We start from the raw sequence: 20,820 nt of genomic DNA, 5'->3' as shown, positions 1-20,820 counted from the left end.
TTTTGTATTTTTCTTTATTTCATACAAGATAGGTATAATTATATGACAGCATTTGAGGTAAAAAGAATCACCAAAATATGTTTGAAAACGAATTATATTCACGTTACTTCAATCAATTCAATTGGTTTGCTTTAGATACTGCTGTATACTGTTTTTACCTTCTTTATATCATCCACGTAGACTCCACTAGATGGCACCACAAATACCGATTTCATTGAAGAAAAAAAAAATATATATATAAATATCAATATTCATATCTGTTCATTATATAAAAAAGGAGTTTATCATAATTTCAAGATACTGACAATAACAGCCACATTCATAAAAAACATGACAAGACAGATAGTATCTTGAAGATAATTAATAGAGAATGAATCAAGACATTTCAGTTAAATAATGACAATATAAAAATAAACGCATAACTTAATAACCTGTATTAAATACAAACTTAAAATATTTTACATTTTAGATGATTAAGCCTTACAAATTGTTAGAACTGATCTGTTACCATGTCATGTCCTAAAATCTTAAACCGCAGAACTGACTCCAGACACCTAATAGCGATGTCATCAACCTCAGGATCAAACTTATTTGCAAAGAGGTGATGTTGTTGAAGGAGCCAGGCGAGGTCTCCAGCGCCGTACACACACACTGATCTTCTGTAAGCACCGGTGCAATGATCGTACGGGGCTCCATCTTTTATACTGCCTGCATGATAGCCCCACTTCACCACGCGAGCGATGGCTTGCAGGTCTGACTCATCATACTTGATGTTGGCAGGGATCGATCCTGGAACGGAGGGCATCCTCTGCAGGGTCGCCCACAGGCTCTCATCGGGGCTGTAAGTGTCCCTCTCCCACTCCAATAACTTCTGAACCTTTCTGTCCTGCATCACATGCTTCACAAAGGCTCTCGTGACCACAAAGTAAGCATTTCCCATGAACATAGGGCTGCTAATAGGTGGGGGACTTTTCTTCACACCAGTCCTTACGACAGTGCCAGTAACATTGTGATGATACTGCCAGCGAGCTTTCTTGTTGTTATTGGTGGCCTCTGTCTCCATGCTGTTTCTCCCGTTTAGGGCTTTTAGAGCCTGAACCATTTCCCTGTTGGTTTTGATGGGAAAGTCGGCCCCGCAGGTGTTTAGCAGGTACCTCCACTGGACGTGTGAGTTCAGCAGATCTTTCATGCAGTTCAAATCCGCCTGCACTCGGGACCATGAGGCATAAACCACACGTTCTAACCTACTGGCTACAAACACATTAGGAAGGCAGGAAACAATTGCCTTCACTCCCTTCAGAAAGTCTTCAGAGGATTTCTGATCCACATGCACACAGTAGATATTCTGAGGAGTGTAAATAGCTTTTAGAAGACGCTCAAACATCTCAATCTTTTCATGAATAACCATTGAGTAGGCAATGGGAAAGTCCTTTTCCTCTTCACTGAGGGGTGATGTAATGAAACATCTATTTTTAAGGTAAGCTGGACAGTCCTTTGTCACGTTAAGGTAGAAGTCCTCAGTTAGTACTTTCTGTCTTTTCCTGGATCCCAAAAGCACTTCTAATTGTTTTTTCTTGCCGGTAATGTCTCCACTGATAATAGCCGAGCAGCCAGGCAGGTCAGTAAAAAACTGCTGTGGTATTCTGAGATCAGGCAACGACTGCGTGTTGGAGTCAGTTTTCCAAAGGAAAAATGAAAGCAAAGTACCTATGAGGATGAGAGAGAGGGTCCTCAAAGTCAGGCGAATGAAAAACCTTGCCATTCCTTGGCTGTAGTCACTTCAGCATCGGTGACCTTTGCTTCACTGCAAGTTAAAGTTTGACAGGGACATCTAATGAAAAACTGAATCAGCCCCCTCAGTAGGTGTGTCCAACTAAGGTGTGTTAGGCATTTGTTGAGCAAACTATATGGTATCCATTAATAGGATATGGACTTTCAGATAGACAACACTTTCCTTTGAACAGAAGGACTTGTTTGAACAAAGTATTTTCAATCAAACATAATATTGGAGCGTCTATATTATTTTATGATACGATAATATCAGCACAGCCATCACAATGTTTGCACTAAGGACATCAAGAAGAAAATATTTTATTTCATTTAAATGTCTATTTACAGAGATCATGGTCATTTCAATTATTATACACAATCATTTCACTGTTGAACGAATATATCTATAAGTAACAAAAAGAAAGTCATACAAACACATATGTGTTTTTTTACTGTTTACTCACAAATGCCCCTTCTAAGAATGTGCATTACAGGTACAGGCACTTTGTAGAGCAGAATAACACTCAACAGCACTCAAAAAAGAACAATCCCAAAGAAAAATACCACTACTCTCCTTAACATTACTGCACAATTTACATTTACATCCCGTCAGTCATAATATTGTGATTATCCACAATACATTCCTCAGATATCTTCATCTCTGTTTTCAAAGTATCTAAATTTGATTTAGACAAGTGCTCTCATCCACATGATGGGGTGCATCTGCGTCCTGCTCATGGATGAAGCTGTATCGTCGATACACCGATCCGCCTCTGCTGGTGTACACCACATCCACCTCGTCCCCGCTGTCCGGCTCAGGGACCCCGTGAGGCATGTTGGCGCTGCCGTTCAGTCTCTCGTAGCTCTGGCCCCAGCAGAGCTTCTTTCTGGCATGGGCTTTGACCAAGGCGAACACAGCCAGAGCCAACCCAAGAGCCAGCAGGAGGGCGATGGGTACGCCAGCTGAGGTGTGCTTCAGAGCTGCAGACGATACATTCAGGTCTGTTACCTGATCGTCCCCTGACTTGGGTTGCGGCACCTCCACACACAGACCTAAAACAAAAAAACTGCCTTTAAGAGATGAATCAGAATACCTTTATTAGTCCCACAGAGGGGACATTTACATTGTAAAAGTACTAAAGATAAAAAAAGAAAAGAAATTATAATAAAAAGGTTACACATTTTACAAAAATACACACCCTGTAACAGTTCTGAGGATTTAGCAGCCAGGTATATTGCACAGTTTTTAACGGCGCATATATAAATATATATATTGCTCAAATTGCACATATTGCACATAGTTTGCACATAATTGGTTGCACCTAAACAGTCCTATGTTGCTTCTGAAAGACAGGGTCTCTACCTGAGCGGCCATCACAAACACAGCAATCAGTGTCGTTGACTCCAGCCTGACAGCAGCGGGTGCAGCGCCTCGCCACAGCATGAAGAGCAAAACCCCGGTGACAAGTCAAACACTGGTCAGGTCTGAGGCCGGTGCAATGCCTGCACGAGCTGTCACATGGCTCACACGTTTCCTACATCGGTAACATTTCAAAACATCATGATTGGTAAGTGACATTACACTTTTCCAGCTTAAATTCCAGACAAAAACATAGATTTATTCTAAATAACCACAACTATGATAACTGGCAATTCACAGACCTACAGTATAGCTAGGTCTGCTAGGGAATATGTTGTCATGACCTTGATTATTTAGTTACTTTACAATTTGAAATGCATACAAAGGACATCAGCAGATCCTCATTAAATGGATACAACAATCCCAGTACACCCACTGTTTAGTAGTGCAATGATTGAGTGAGGAATTAATGTGACAACTTTTCTTTTTTTCCTAATTTGAAAATCCAACAATATTAAATAGTGGAGCATTTTCCTCTGCTTTCAAATATGTTGATTAGAATAATTAAAGTAATATGGTACATGGCTTGAAGCTAAGCGCACACCTTTTCTGAAAAGTATCGCCCCTCTTCACAACGCGGATAGCAGACTTTGTCCTTTAAAGTGCTGCCCCAGTCGCACGTCAAACATCCCTGAGGCGAGGCATCTGGAAACACATACTTATGACGTGAGAACTTGCATGAAAACAAAAGTGCAATATTGACATATCGGGCAGATATCTACATAGATAAGCAGGATAACAAATCGACCACAGAAATAACTGTGTAATGTGGCTTCAAGAACTATACCTGTGCATGTCTGACAACTGGTGTGGCACTGTTTGCACATGTCATTGAGCTGATAGAAACGATGGGGACAGTGCTCCACACACAGCTTGGTGCCCTGCAGCTCCAGAAGAGGAGGGGCACAGGCCCTGCAAGAGTCAGGCCCCGCTCCCATACACAGCTCACAGGATCGGTCACATCTCTCACACTGAGAGCCCTCTCTGTAATACCTGAGGAAATGCGTGAAATGATCAATATTAACATTAAGAAAATTAAGAAATCTTCATAGTTTTATGATAGTTGTACTACTGCTATACGATTTTAGAAAGATGTTGAACATACTGGCTATGTTAATAACTCAGATTATTTCCTAAACAAACATAATATTTCGTTATGCTTTCTAGATCAGACAATAGTGGGAGTATTAAGAAAGTCAATAGACTTTATTAAAAGGGTTGCAGTTTAATACCAAAGCAAACATTTTCAAGATTAATCAGTCAGCTGTTTACCCTGTAGGACAATGAGTGACACAGAGGTGGAGGAGACGCAGGTGTCCCGCAGAGCAGGTCAGGCAATCTTTGGGCGATGCTCCGGTACAGGAGGAACAGGCGTGATCACAAAGCAAACAGAGACCCAGCTCCGTCCCATCAGCATCCTGCTCTGTGGCGTATGTACCGGCCGGACACTCACTCACACAGCTGCTGTCTGGAAAATAAGTGCACAGAGAAAAGGTTCCATTACTAATTCAACTAAGTCAACACTTGTGCACTTTTTTCAATACTTGAGAAAAATGTTTGGCACCTGTAGAGCAGAGTTCCCGTTAGAATATTTTTTTGCCGGTCAACATGTCCGTTAAAGTTGAAATCTTCCGGACAAAATTAGATAAGTGCCGGTTAAAGGTCTTCTTTGTTATTTATTGAGCTTTAAAACAAATTGATATGATTCGACATTAAACAAACTAATTATAGTAGATTAACTACATTATTCAAAAGTGTACAGTAATTTACAAAAACGCGGGAATAATAAACGGAGCGCTCTCTCCTTCTCCTGACAGCCCGTCAGTATCATGCAGCTCGCGGATCCAGTAATGAGTGACCCGACAGTAAAACTAAACATATCTATAACTAGTTTAGGTAGTTTGAGAGGTAATTAAAATAGCTACGTGTGATTTTCTAACCTGAAGTGTGTTTTGCTCTGCTCGCCGCTGCAGGGGATCATGCAGAGCTGCGTGTCGACTCGTCAGCAGCAGCCGATCTCTCTCTCCTGTCAGATTAGACTTTACTCGCATTTATGTCCATATCGATCAGATCTAGCTAGTTCTAGCTAATGATATGACTACCTGCTTGTTAAAAGACACCTAAACAATAAGCGTCGCTATGCAACCGGATGAGGCCACAAAGTATAGCGCAGCATTATGCATTTGTTTACATGCCCACCGGAACCCCGAGGCATTACCAACAGATCAACGCACAATCAACCCATACAGGACATCTCTTTCTCCACATTAAGTGTTAGACATTAGAATTGACAATTTTTGTCTGTCACATACTCTTTTGTCTGTCACATACTATTCTTGTCTGTCACATAAGTGGCGCAACTGATGCGGTATTGCGCTAAGGGAAAATTATTTTGACCGGACATTTTGACCGGAGAGATTTAGATTTGCCGGACTTCAGCATATTTTACCGGTCATTGTCCGGTAATTACCGGCTAACGGGAACTCTGCTGTAGAGATAAGGGGAAATACTATTCACATGAGATTCTGAAATGGTTAAAAAATGTTTAAAACCTTTATTTTTGTAAAAAATAAAAGCTGACAGAACTAAAATAGCTTACACTACAATAATTGCAATTTATATAAAAACAAAACACAATTGAAGGCTCCAAAAAAATTATTTAAAATGCTATTATTTCTTCAAATGCAATTTTACACGAAAGCAACACAGGTATATTAAGTAGGGCTGTCAGTCGATTAAAATATTTAATCGCGATTAATCGCATGATTGTCCATAGTTAATCGCGATTAATCGCAAATTAATCGCACATTTTTTATCTGTTCTAAATGTACCTTAGAGGGATATTTTTCAAGTTTTTAATACTCTTATCAACATATGAGTAGACACATATGCTTTATATGTTTGTTTATTATCATTTGAACAATGACAAATATTCTCATGAATATTAAACACAACAACCTCTGAACATTACAAATATTCGCCTCAATTCAACCTAGAACCTCTCTCATACAATAATACAATACTGTGTGTGTGTGTGTGTGTGTGTGTGTGTGTGTGTGTGTGTGTGTGTGTGTGTGTGTGTATGAATGAATGTGGAGACACTGTGATGGATTGTTGGAGCTATGTGCAGCTCAAGGCATATATGCCTGTGTGTATGAGCTGTGTTGCGCGCACTATCCGTGCTGAGTGTGCTGTCTGGCTACCTGCATAAAGTCAAGTGCTCGGCGCAGCTGTCGGCGAAATGTCGCTCCTCTGTTTTCATTGAAACAGCTCCTTATATCCGTTAGCTCAGCTAGCTAGCACCAGATGCTAACAACAACACGTAAGGTGTGCTTCGCTCGCGCCAGTCCGGGCCTGCCGGTGAGCGTGGAAGTGTGGTCTGCCACAAGCGGGCAGCAGGAGCGGGGCTGTCAGCATCAGCTTGTAGATGGTATTTTAAACTCGATGCGCTCTGAAACTACGGCGGCCGAGGACAAAAAATACACATGCGTTAATCGCGTTAAAATAATTAGTGGCGTTAATTTTTTTTTGCGTTAACGCGTTATTAACGCGTTAACTTGACAGCCCTAATATTAAGTCATACATATATATTGCCATGATTCAGAGGTTGATGTTGTTAACTGCTGATCAATGACATGCAGCTGTTTAGGCGTGACCAAAATAGTGAAATATTTACTCAAGAGAGCCATCTTAATGCAACTAGAGTTAAAAAATATACATCAGACTCGTTTACAAAATCTATGACTAAGGCTTAAATTGCATCAGTCATCAAGATCCTAAATAATACTGTTATCAAGTCCCCGAGATGACACTCTGGAGATACTGTATGTGTTTATTTTCTCTGTGGCATAACAAAAGCACATTTATTTTACACCCTTTACCACTTCAGTTTTGCAGTTTAAAGGTCACCTATTATGCAAAATCCTCTTTTTCATGTCTTTTATACACAAACATGTGTCCCCTCTGTGTAAAGAGATTCTGAAAGTTTCAGGAAAAAAGATTAGCTCACTTTGTGTCCTGATCCATTTATATAAAAACCTTTCTGAAAATGAGCTGATCAGATTTTGGCCACTTTATGATGTCATAACGATGTTTTGGCTTGTGTAACCATTAGCCAATAACCAACCAATAACCCCCCCCCCCCCCCACCCCCCACCTTATCACCTGAATCTCCTCCTAGAGCGCCATTGGGTTCTTTTTAACCAAATATCTCACAGAGGGGCGTGGGGAGTGGCTCCTTATTTTCATCTAAAGCAGTGGTTCTCAACTGGTCAGGCCTCGGGACCCACTTACTCCTTTGTCAATAAATCGCGACCCGAAATTTTGAACCACTCAAATCTATCAACAAAAAATCGTGCTGTATAATATACGCTTTTCAGCATACATTATTCATTAAAGTGAAGTACAGTGCATTTAAAAAAAGGCTTGATGAGATGATGGAATCAAAGCTGAACTGTATAACACAAAAAGGCACACATGCTGAAAACCCAACCCCAGCAGGGTCTGGTTCTCCCCCAGGAGATTTTTAGAAATACTAACATATAAACTACGCATTCTGGTACACTCTGAGAAGAAAATAAATAAATCTATTACTATCCGATCTATTAATAATATTTTATGCCATTGTTTGTTTTTCACTTTGTTCTGACAGCTGAACTTTCTGCTCCACACAGAGAGAAGAGTAAAGAGGAGATAGTCTGTGGGAATTACTTTAAATTGTGGGTAAGGGTAGATAGCCCCCATTGTTCTGTGACCTGTCAATCATCAAACCGGGGGTCATAATTCATTATGTGTTCATTTTTATCTGAAGTTGTACCCATGGATGTATAAAGAGTAGTTCTACTGCAAAATTATTCTCCGTGGGGACTTCCGGCAACAATCTTGATTCTGATTGGCCAGAAGACTCGAAAAAACATCAGCAAAGATGTTTTATTGCGAAGATGATCACTACGTGACAGAAGTTTTCAAAACCGTTTATGGTCTCCAGTACTTCCAGTCCAACGCCGACAATTTTGTTTTCTTCACTCACATCTGCGACCCACTCGAAACGGGCCCGCGACCCCACTTTTGGGTCGCGACCCACCAGTAGAGATAGAACCACTGATCTAAAGTAACAGACAGAGAATCAGCACTTTTGAAACAGGGCTGAAACAGAGGGGTTTATGGGATGCTACAATGCATGATCTGTTTGGTATTTCGAGCAAAACACTTCAGAGACATGTTTTGTATATATTTGAGGCCTATAATATATGGACGAAAAACAGTATAATAGGGGACCTTCAATATAACTAGACCATGCTCACTATGAAGGTATTTGGGGACGGCACAGGTCTGGCATTCATCGTTGCTCGGCCCCTCACACGAGTAACAGTGCCGGTGGCAACCCATGCAGGTGAACTGGTCGTCGTGGAGATAGGTTCTCGGTGGGCAGTCTGTGTCGCCCGTCACGCCACACAACAGTGTGTTTGGATCCAGCACGAGTCCTTTCTCGCACTGGGTGCACTGGTTTGGATCCGAGCCGGAGCAGCTGAAGCATGTCTGGTGACACTCTGCACATAGTCAAACAGACTGTTTCAGTGGAATAACATATTATTTACAAATGAGGGTGTGATCGTCTCAATATGCCTGGAGGTAAGTCTGTAATATATGAGGCATCAGTGGCTCACTCTGTAGGGACTCTTCCATCTTAAATAAATACCGTTTTAATTTCTCACTAAGCAGTAGATGCCCTTACAAATAATACAGGGAAGTGTGGCCCTGGTTGATTACGTGGATTTAGCACTTTCTTTATTAGCATAAGCGCATTTTCATTCAGATGCAAATGTTGTCTAAATCAAAGCTCCTAGTGATGTTTTTGTGCCAGTAATTTTAAACCCTTACAAGCCAAAGCACATTCTTCATGTTATGTTGACTTTACATTCAATAAAACTGGCTGGCAAAATATCATTGTGCTCTCACTGTGCACCTGGGTTAGGGTTAGGTTTATTCGCATGTGTGGCATTCACTGATATGTATGTATCACTTCAGATATTGTTTATGATTTTATTGGGGAAATGCCCCTTGACATAGCCAGAGTGCAAGTTAATAATTTAAAAATCCAGTGGCAGATACAAATACCCTGATTATTCAAAACTGCTCAATAATCAAATCAATATATTGAGAGGCTCACCTTGACACTCCATTGCTTCTGTGTCATAGTAAGTACCAGGGGGGCAGTCTTTGGTGCATGCACCCTTATAGAGCTTTGGGTTAAAGGTGGAGCAGGTCTCACAGTCGTCTGCCAGGGGCCCAGAACAGCTGTCACAGGTCGGGTGGCACTGACCGCAGCGGCCCTCCTCCATGTCCTCATAATAGCCCATGGGACAACTTGCTTTACACACACCGTTCAGCATCAGGTAGAGGAAACTGCATTCTGAAATGATATTAATGCGGGATGGTAAAGTTGTAGTAAGAGATCTCCTGATGATACGCAATGTCTCACAATTGAATTAAAAATGTAATCTTCTTGGAATACAAGGAACTTAAACATGTTTCTTAGTTTAAGGCAGGGGTGTCCAAACTACGGTGGGCCATTTTGAATCGGCCCTCAGCAAATTCATAAAGTATAATGGAGTATGGCCCAAAAATGAAACCTGTGCTTGTCTTGTATTGTACTTCTTAAACCAAGATGAAAACAGACATTACACAGTATTCATGTGTTAAGAAGCCAACTCTCCAAACAAATTCATTCAATTCAAGTTGAAAACATTTTCTATGAAATCTAAGTTGATAAGAAAAAAGCCCAATAATTTATTTTCATAACACGCTTGAAATAAACCATTCCTATTTCCTCTATGATAAGCAATCTGAGGCTCCTGTTTTAAGGAATGAGCTGCTAACAAAATAAATGAAACCCTATGGAGAGCTGTGATGTAGGCTGTTGTTTTTCTTAAAGCATATTCAAGTATTAAGCATAATTGATCTACATTTGATTGATTTTACTGACATATAACTTAACTTATGAGGCAATATACCTCACCTCTAGTGAGTGGCCCAACCCATTTTTCTGTATGTGGCCCTTGGTGAAAAAAGTTTGGACACCCCTGGTTTACGGTGATATACACAATTAAAAACATAGTAATGATTATTGGATTTTTGCCAATAAATCCCCCTGAATTCAACATAATTTCCCCTTAAAGCGTAGCCGCCCACAGAGTCAATAACTCACTGAAACAGGTCCTGTCATCCGAGCACACGTCACAGTGGGGGGGACAGCGTCTGCAGGTGCCATCGTCAGCAGGGTAGGACCTCAGTGAACAGTTGAGTCTACACATACCCCCTTCCAAGTAGTGGCCATCAGCACAGGACAGACACTGGGTCTTGATCCCATCACATGAGGAACAGGAGACATCACAGGCTTCACAGGCCCCCTCTAATGTCTCAAAGAAACCTCTGAAATAGGTCAGGAGATTTATTTTAAGGCATAATAAGAAAATTGCAGTTAACATGAACACACCATTATTAAAAGGGTTTTTCTTTATTGTATTTATCAGCTTATCCACATGCTTACTCTGGGCAAGTTGACCAGCACCTCCCCTGGTGGAGAAAGAGTGTGTAGCTGCCTTTGGAGCAGCTGATGCAGTTATCTCTGGTGTCCATGCAAGACTCACAGTTTGGAGAGCAGTCCTCACACAGCTGAGTGGCAGAGCTTGCATAAGAGCCGGATGGACACTGCACTACACAGGAACTGTCCTGACTCAAGAAATTCCCTGTAATAATGCACACACACAATGAAGAAAATTAACTGGGAAAATGATTGATTGCATAGTCATGTATGACGGTAAATATTTGTACCTTTGAAACAAGTAGAACAATCGAGTGCTTGCGGGCCAAAGCAGGTCTTACAGGATGCATCGCACGCGTGGCATTCACTGAATTGTCCTAATAAATAAAGCAAACAGAGTAACTATATTGCATAAGATAACATCCCAGTTGACAGAACCAGTTGTGAAAGTACTAAGATGTTTTACTTAAAAGTAGGAATATCACAGTATAGTAATACTCTTTTACAAGTAAATGTTCAGCATTTCAAATTTGACTTCAGATATAGTACAACATTTTAGCAAAAAAATATATAGTACCACAAGTGAATGTATTCATTAGAATGTCCCAACTAATAATCGTATTATAACTGTTTTTTTAACTATTGATAAATGTATTTGTTTATCCCTTCCATATTGTTGGGCTTATTTTATTAACTGTATAAACTGCTGGGTAGCTCAAACTATAATATTCTATATCATCATGTATTACTTGATATAGATCTCGTAAAAATCTAAATTTGCAAATGAACTTGTAACTAAATATGCAAAATAAATGTAAGAAGTACAATATTTGTGAAAAGTGTTGGCGTATAAGTAACATTTAATAAATAACAGAAGTAGCCATTTTGGTTAAAATACTCATGTAAAGTACAGGTATCCTGACTTTATTCTTAAATACCAGACTTGTGTTGATGTACTTAGGTATTTTTCCACCCCTTACAAGTATTAAAACAATCAAATCCTGTTAACCTGAGCAATTGAGCACAGCAATTTGAGAATTGTATGCTTTACCCACTTTGACCACTAGATGGAGGCATAGTAAGCTGTTTTGGCAAAATGATGGCTGCCCTTCAGAAAACCTGCAGCATGTTAACTTCTAATAAATTAGTCTAACATTCCCTCTTTTAAAACAAGATGAAAATTAACGTAAGTCAATACATTTTAGAATGGTCTGTTACACAGAGAAATTATAACACAAAATGTTTAGGAGGGCTTAATGCTGGCCTGAAAAGAAAAGAAGAAAAAGAAAGAGTGATGTATTAACAGAAGTTGACCACAGATGATTTAAATGGCTATAATCAAGCTATTAAAAAAAGACTCATAGAAGTTAAAGATACTTGCAATGAAAATGAAATGAAATGAAAAAATTGATTTCAAATGGTCAGCACTGGTTAGTTTTGAAAATTATTGTTAAAATGACGAGAGCTGATGACAATAAATGTTAGACTGACTGATCTACACAGGGATACTCAATCCAATGGGTAAACATGTAAATTGATCAGCATGATTACCCTGTTGAGTTGATAACTACGGAGTGTTATATTCCAACGTTGTTGACAAGGACACCAAAGGGGAAGCGGTTGAAGAGCCCTGTGCTTGAGGCAGAGAAGGCTTCTGAAATAGCTCTAGTAAAATGGCTGTTGAACGAAAGGTGACGGAGGTACATGTGCGGCAGGGTGACATAGTGAGATGGAGATTGTCCTTCAATCTAGAGCTCCTTCAGCAGAGTTCATGCCCCCGTCTCAGTGGCAGGCCTCCACCATGCTAACATGTCCTTAAAAGACACTCGAAAACCATCCAAATTCCTGAGACACCGCACTGACCTCCCATAACAGAAAAGCAATTATTTCCATCAGGGAATCAAGTGGCATGTACAATTGAATCTCTGACCACACTGTGACCTGACGCTCATGTGTCATGCTGTACCTTTATCACTTGGCTTTCACTATGTCTTGTCTCTTCTAAGTCAAAAAACTGTTGCGAGATTGAGAAAGATTACGCTTGTTGACATCTTGAAATAGGGCCTTATTATGGTTGTTCCTCTTACCATCATAGAATTGTCCCAATGGGCAGTTAATCAGAGGGCACTGCCCATGTAGAGGAGGGTTCCCCCCCAGACACAGGTTACAGTCGGAGGACCGCGGCCCGTGGCACGTCTGGCAGGAGCCGTGACAGGCCTGGCAGAGCCACCCAGTGGAGTCACTGAAGGTTTGAGGTGGGCACTGTTTAATACAATCCCCTCCTGAGAAGCACAGAGAGGAAGTGACATTATTTTCTAATATAGCACTATATCTCTATCAGTAAATATAACTAATGAAAAACATAGCAGAGACAACAGATTCAGATCCAAATACATGTTTGGAAAAACACAAATGCAATGGAAATAGAACACATTATTATGGGTTAGATTCATATAATTGTGTATGACCACCACAATTATATGAATTGTTTACATATGGGACAGTGACTTAAAAGATAAGTTCATGTCATTTACAAACCAATAGAGTGGAGCAACGATGAGGTATTTTTGTAAGACGACCCGAAAGTTGCATCACACTGCTTCCCTTGACAAAGAGCCAATGGCATTTTTAATAGGATTTTAAATTATTGCAGAAAAAAGCTCTCAAACTAATGTTTAACATGGGTGATCAATATATTCTATAATCAATTTCTTTAACACCACACCATGGTCTTCTATCCAACCCATCACAACACAGATACAGATAATTTGGTTAGTCGAACAGACACAGAGAAGGAAGTCTCTGAACGCCTTTGCCCATAAAATATAGACCTGATTATATTAAAATAATTGTGATAATGCAGTTGTGTGCAAGCTAATCCTTTTTTAATAGCTTCAGGCTTTACTTACAATTTCAAAGCGTTTACTTTCATGCCCAAAGGGAACACGACCCAACAACACAATCCTAATTCCACATTTGCATACTTACATTTGCATATCTCATGTTACAGATTTGCTGACACGGACGTGATTTGCAATCCAAATGAAGAGTCAAGAGTCCAATCATTTGTAATTTAGAAGAATGATTGATCACTTTGACATACACAGTGATTTAAGACAATAATAAACCCTAAACTCTTTAAGTACTGTGCAGGACAAAAGGCTCATCTGAACCCCTGAGCATTCTAGTAGTAAACAAAATATGCAGAAAAACGATTATTCTTTTCTACTGGTACCATTGAGGAAGTAGCCAGGCTGGCAGGCGAGGCAGCGTGTGTTACTCCTGCAGTCTGAGCATGGTGCGGGACAGGACAAACACACACCCCTACCCCAGTCCTCATAGGTGCTCTGGGGGCAATGTCTGCGACAGTGGTGTCTAAAGCTGTAAAAGAAAAATAACACCATTCAAACTATTTACTGATAATACATAACAATTAACAAACCATTTGTCTAAAACTAGGCTTGGTCTACATGTGTGAGATCAGTAAATAAATGGTTAAAGGTCCCCTATTATACTGTTTTTCATCAATATATTATAGGTCTCAGATATATACAAAATATGTCTCTGAAGTGTTTGGCTCGAAATATCAAACAGATCATGCATTGTAGCATCCCATAAACCCCTCTGTTTCAACCCTGTATCAAAAGTGCTGATTCTCTGTCTGTTACTTTAGATGAAAATAAGGAGCCACTCCCCACGCCCCTCTGAGAGATATTTGGTTAAAAAGAACACAATAGCCACGTTCACACCGGAGTACTTTTCACCGTACTTTTCGCGTTTAGTTCCGTTAGTACCCCTTATGTCGCGTTCACACCAAAAAGAGCACTTAATCTCGGGAACCTTTACCCCCATTTTTAGTGCCTGCTGAGAGATGGTACTTTCCTGGGGGAAAAAAGTGCCCCAGTTCTGATTGGCTGGGCGAATTGCAAACCACGCCCCGTACAACTCTGAAATGTTTTGTAGAGCCGCCATTTTATTATCCTGGCATTATTTATTATTAGCATTAGCATTCGCCCAGTGCACAAACGCAGAGAGACTAACTTATGGCAACACAAAATAAAACATGGGAGCGGTGGAGATGAGGAGGTGTCGGCGTTCTGGCGATTTACTCGGAAGGAATCAGTAGAAGCTGCTGGGAGTCCCAGCAGCTTCTACTGAAGCCAGTCCCAAACTCCGGGGACTTCCGGCCGGGGACTCCGGGTGGCAGTATACGCCGTGAAGTTGTTTGCGGCCTGCCAGTAAACCCAAAGCAGAAGAAGACGAAGTGATGTCAGCGACTCATTTGCGTAATCTTCCCTCAGGAAAAAGTACTCCGGTGTGAACGCGATCTGTACTAAATGCCCTGGGGTAATAAGTGCACTAAATACGGCAAAGTACTTGGTGTGAACGCGCCTATTGGTGCTCTAGGAGGAGATTCAGGTGATAAGGTGGGGGGGGGGGGTGATTACCTTGGTTGGTGATTGGCTAATGGTTACACAAGCCAAAAAATCGTTATGACATCATAAAGTGGCCAAAATCTGATCAGCTCATTTTCAGACAGGTTTTTATATAAATGGATCAGGACAAAAAGTGAGCAAATCTTTGTTCCTGAAACTTTCAGAATCTCTTTACACAGAGGGGACACATGTTTGTGTATAAAAGACATGAAAAAGTGGATTTTGCATAATAGGTGACCTTTAACTAAAACGGGACGTCACAGCTTTTTTACAAAAGGAGGGTGTCTTTTCTAAAGCAAATATGCAGAACAAAGCTTTTTGAAATATCAAAGACCTGATGAAAACTATTATGATTTAATGGCACTTTCAAAGCTTTACAGTCAATGAAGGATGGTGTTTCTGCAGGCAGGTTTAGCCCACATGTAGAAGTCTGAGGCTGGAGGAAGTGAAACCAAAGGAAAGACAAAACACACCACACGCAAGAGGCAGAGAATGCCCTGTGTCAGTCCACAGCACACCTGCAGATGTATTGTTGACTTTAATCCAGGCGTCGGTCAAAAGGTGCACTCAATCATCAGTACGGACAGCAAATAGAGACGGGAACATTATGTAGGCTGCTATTTTTCAAGCTTATCATAGTTCTATTCTCTTTTTAAGGCAGAAAGTTAATTGGTGTTTTATTTGTAGCCCATAGGCATGAGGAGATTTTCTGTCATTAACCTGTCCTATCATTCCTTCGGGACCTAACTGAGCTATTTAACATGAGACGGATGTCCTGAAAAATAAATTAGCCTAAAGGAGATGAGATACTGAGTTGCAAAGATGTCAAACATACAAAAGCAAGAATGACTCCTACTTTACAGACTTAACTCTCCAAATTAAACAAGCCAAACAGAAGTAAGCCACTAACTTACATAGTACAACATCCAACATCCTCCCCTCATGAGACAATCTGACCACTGACACTGCACTTCCTGCTGGGTTGCCGTGGATTTGGTGCAAAGATGCGGTGGGTGTTTGAGGAGGAACAGCTGGAGACGCCACACTGCATCCATCAACTCACTTACAATAGCAGCTGGTGCAGACCCGGCCCTGTCTCTGGCCTGGAAACAGTACACTTCTTAAGAGTCTGCGGGATGTTTAAAAATCCCTCTGTGCAAATATTAGACCATCCATTCCAGGAGAGCACATCAGCATTACCTAAGCAACTTTTGTGTAGGGCTTTAACTCCTCAAATCAGTGAGAAAAGGGTGAAAATATTCTGAATGTGGTCCGTAAAGTTAAGAAAACTGGAGTAAATAAATGGTAAAAATCCTATTGAGAGTAAATGACAGCAATTTCTCGGTTTGAGATCGCACTTGGAGGAAGATGAATGTCAAAAGATACCATCCATCCATCATGCTGTGACTCACACAGTAGGCAGTGAAAGCAGCCAAAGCTGTCTGCTTTTTTTCATTAATACCAGCAAAACCTCAGTAGTGGACTTTAAAGTGCTGGAAACTGTCACAATCTTTCACAGTGAGGCTCTTCCTGCAGCTCCGATCCCCTCATGCACCACTGGACGTATTGTATTAGTGTTCGCCTCACATATTACTACAGACAAAGAAATGACTGAGACAGCCTGTAGGTCCTAATCTCTAAAAATCATTACTGTTAAAGTAAAACTCCTGACAAGTAGATTCACAGAAGAATAGTATCTTATAGAACCTAATGGCAGTTAGAGCAGGGGAGGGCAGTGAAGCAGTGGATTTTCCTTCGACCCCTCTCCACTGTGATTCACACGAGTGGTCAGTAAAGTCGAGATGGTCCATCCTATATAATCAGAGCCAATACTTGCTATGCTGTCCACTTATACTTGCTCTCTTCTTCTCTCTTCAGCTCTCCTTCACACACATAACATAAAAACACACCCTGTTAAGTATCTCTGTGAGGCAGACCACTCTTCTGTGCTCAAACCAAGGCTCAGGTAACAGAGTATGAAGGTAACCTGACTCACACAATACCAGGAGGCCAAAACTCGGGGGAGAAGTACAACTGAAGGTCTGTTCTACCTCTGTAACCTGTTACACAGTTCGTCCAAGTGACAATCTGGAGTAAACACATGGTGAAATGTAGTTTTGTGGCGTCAAGAATATCAACAGAATGTATAGGAAGGCATTGTAAATCAACCCACATAATGCATATTGACTATTTATGCAATGAAAATAAAAACAATTGAGTTTTCTTCGTCTTCCATGAATGTAAAACAAATCAACTTTGGATTTTGAACTGAGGTTGAGACAGAACAAGCATATGTCAAAGTGTGTGACATTACAATGGGTATTTATTTCTATTGTTGGACATTTCATAAATCATAGGATTGTCAATGTTATAAAATAACAGAAGTAATAACAGAAACACAGTAAAACGGTCCATTGTTAGTGGTAGCCTTAAAATGAAATGATAGCTAGCTATTAAAAAATATAACATTAGAAGCATTTGACACAGTAAACTCACAGGAAGTAACCTTCAACACAGCTGTTACAGATCCCAGGGTCCTCTGTGTAAACATGAGAAAATGTGATTTATTAGAATTCATAGGGAAAAGCAACTAGCATTGTGCACATTATAACAATGGTTTACAAATACAAAGCCAATCCACCTTATATAAAGAAGGAAACAGCATGGTGCTGTTGGCCTCATACAGCATAGATGTGTGACTTACCGGTGGAACATGTTTTGCATCCCATCTCACAGTCGATGCACTCTCCTGTATCAGGGTCCTGCACCTGCCCTGAAACACACCCAGCATTATGACACTGAATGTCTTTCTCCTAAGCTGCAGCCAACTCAGAATCTGTGATTTACATGTACCTGTGTTGCAGGACGCCGTTTGGCAGACCCCATTCTGGAGTTTGTAGTGTTCCCGACATTTGGCACATATGTTGCCATCTGCACAGAGTTCACAATTGGCTATGCAGGGCAGGCAAGCATAGTGACCCCTGTCAGGGTAGAGTCCCCGGGGGCAGTGCGTCCTACAGCGACCTTGGTGGAGGAAACGTTCCTGTCCATCTTCATCTGAGGAAGAGGAGGCACAGGGGACTTGTTAAGATAAAATGTACTCTATTTTCTCTGATAAAGATGCTATCAGCCATGCGGAACTCTTCCAGAAAACACCGTTTCCAAAAAAACTGCATTCTTCTGAAAGTTAAAGTCAATGAGCTTCTCGTGATAAATACAGACGTAGAGCCAAATGGGCCAGAAGATTAGATGGTTCAAATTAAAAATTAAAGGACATGCTGCCATCAGTGTGAATGTTTGGTACCTTCAGTGCATTACAGCATAAACACATATTGCAAACAATGTTACGTTTTTGATTGAAAGAAGAGAAATATTGTGTGGTTTAATAAGTGAATCAGTTGCAATCAAAAGGAAACTGCGGATTCATTACGCATAGTATATTTAATTAAAATAGACAACAGTGGATGCACAAGTCATTAAAAGGCATGAACAACATCATGAATGGATGGCTGCAGCCCAGGATGTTGACTGCAATCCTGCAAATGACAGATCGCAGTCTGAGATCACTTCATGAGTGATGATGCTCCAACTAATGTAAACAAGGGCAATCAGAGGGAGAGGAGAGATCAGAGCTGTGGGCAGAGAGTCTTCTGTTGGCCCTAATGATTAATACTCTGCCACCTGCCACTAGCCTAGCTGTGGCCCCTGAGGCACCTCTGGATGCAGCTGAGTTACACAGCATTGTCTCATCTGCTCAGTACTGCACAGAAGATGGGTGAGACAGGGAGGAGAGCGGCCACAAGCTGCTGCTGCCTTTCTACCCCTTCCACTTTCTGGAGACTCAAACTCAGCATGCATAGAGACATCTGACTTCTAAATGGCAACAAACCACAGAGCATGAGGAGAGGGGTAGGGACTTTTGGCTTGGGTGTTTGTCTACACAATAAAATAATATCATACAAATAAACATTGAAATACAGTTAAAAAATAAAATGCATAACGACAATGTCAAAAAAATACTATGTACAGTCTATTGTGAAAATGCACATAGTAGCCTATAAGAAATAGTTGTGTTTTGGGGAAAGAGAAAAGGACACTTGCAGGTTTTGCAGGTTAAACTCAGCGAACTGCAACAGTAATACTTCTAGCCCAAGGGGACATTTTTTTCCCTCTGTCTCTGATTAACAAAGGCCCCATTCTAACATGATCAGATTACACCGTGAAAGCTCAGGAGAAAAATGATCACACCTTTTACCTATTTCAAAAGGTGCCTCTGTGCAAGAAAACTACAACCAATCTCTGACTGTTTAACATTGTAAATGGTAAACCAGAGCTGAATGCTCCTCCTATAATGAACAAGCCTTTAAACAACTTTGCTATGGTTACCATAAAATAGTGCTGCTTTGAAAGAAAAACTCCACCTCCCTTTCAGCTAGAGATTAATGATTCTCTCTGACACGGCTTTGTTTTTAGTCAGGCATGTGTGGAGACGAAAATATAATTAAATCAAAACAGAGGAATTAAATCGTTCAATGGCAAGCAATGTAGCCTACTGATCATATTTGCACAGTGACATTATGAGAAATGCAGAAATGTGTCCTATGATGGCAAAGATATGTTCTAACTTTGATGAAGCCCTTTTGCTGTTGGTGATTTATGCGTGGTCCTTGTAGAACTGACTATACAAAACATTACTTTTTTAAAGCCTTAGGATAACTCAAATGCAACGTATTACAGGGGGAATAAAAGATTGAATACACATGTGTTTCGCCTTTCTTTTCTATAACAAAGCCAGCAATGATTATATTCCGCGTTTTAACGTGTGGAGGGATTTTTAATGTGTACTCACCAACTCCACAGGTAGTGCATTCAAACAGCTCGTGGCCGTCGCACTCGGAGCAGGTGGGATGGCAGAGGACGCACTGGCTCTTCAGTAGAAACTGTCCCCGCGGACAGGGCGATGAGGGTTTACATCCAATAAATCCCACACAGCACAGGAAGATCAGACACGCAGTGACCGACCGCATGGCTGTTCCCCAAGAGACGTTTACTTATTAGGCGAGACAAAAACACTATCAGTCAGGAGAGATCCGCAGTGTCGGTGCAGCAGGTCGGTGATGTGAGGCTCTGTGACTCCAGCTCAGAAACAACTTGCAGGACCAGTTCTCTCAAGTGAAGCGCTGGACAATGAGCGTGGACTGCGGTCAGCGTTTAGTAAACGATCCCAGGATGAAAAAGAGAGAGCAACCCAGTTCCTGTGCCACAATCATACAGTCTATGGACACAGTACATTGAGATGGACCATTTTCAGTGAATAGCCTTAACAAACACAGATCATTTACCAGTAACTAGTTCTGTTTTCAAAAGATTGAAACACAGCTCTGACAAACCAACATACCTGATAATAAACTATATGCTACTAAATGTCAGTGGATTAAAAGTGTAAAAACCGGTATCTTTTGTTAGTAATGGTCTGTTTTACATCAGTTAAAAATAAAACAGGTGTCCAAAGGTGTAGCCACTTTAAATTAATACATTGTATAACTCTAAGAGATTTAGCTAAATGTTGGTAGGTTAGTCAACCTTTACATCGTTAATATACATCGGATGTATAGTAGGCTAGGCTAGTTTACACATTTTAAATTGTGTTT

The 20,820-nt window shown here is 40.7% G+C and overlaps 2 protein-coding genes across 2 annotated transcripts; both read right to left on the bottom strand.

Moving 5' to 3' along the window:
• Positions 1-82: 82 nt before the first annotated feature.
• gcnt3 (glucosaminyl (N-acetyl) transferase 3, mucin type) lies at positions 83-1,786 on the bottom strand. The gene has a single exon (XM_034141491.1). The coding sequence runs from the start codon at positions 1,760-1,762 to the stop codon at positions 491-493; it is 1,272 nt and encodes a 423-aa protein (XP_033997382.1). The 5' UTR covers positions 1,763-1,786; the 3' UTR covers positions 83-490.
• A 295-nt stretch (positions 1,787-2,081) lies between these two features.
• LOC117491711 (proprotein convertase subtilisin/kexin type 5) lies at positions 2,082-20,391 on the bottom strand. The gene is made up of 16 exons (XM_034141800.1): positions 20,019-20,391; positions 18,023-18,226; positions 17,874-17,942; positions 17,666-17,708; positions 13,969-14,114; positions 12,821-13,015; positions 11,024-11,110; positions 10,740-10,938; positions 10,398-10,621; positions 9,360-9,602; positions 8,494-8,739; positions 4,463-4,658; positions 3,978-4,183; positions 3,735-3,835; positions 3,134-3,305; positions 2,082-2,823 (listed from the first exon to the last, which is right to left on the bottom strand). Exons 1-16 carry the CDS (start codon positions 20,194-20,196, stop codon positions 2,447-2,449), a joined length of 2,886 nt encoding a protein of 961 aa, XP_033997691.1. The 5' UTR covers positions 20,197-20,391; the 3' UTR covers positions 2,082-2,446.
• Positions 20,392-20,820: the final 429 nt, after the last annotated feature.

Source organism: Trematomus bernacchii, unplaced genomic scaffold (assembly GCF_902827165.1).
Source record: "Trematomus bernacchii unplaced genomic scaffold, fTreBer1.1, whole genome shotgun sequence".
In the NCBI taxonomy this organism is placed as follows: Eukaryota; Metazoa; Chordata; class Actinopteri; order Perciformes; family Nototheniidae; genus Trematomus; species Trematomus bernacchii.
Note: the sequence above shows the minus strand (reverse complement) of the source record. Positions and strands in the feature narration are given on the sequence as shown.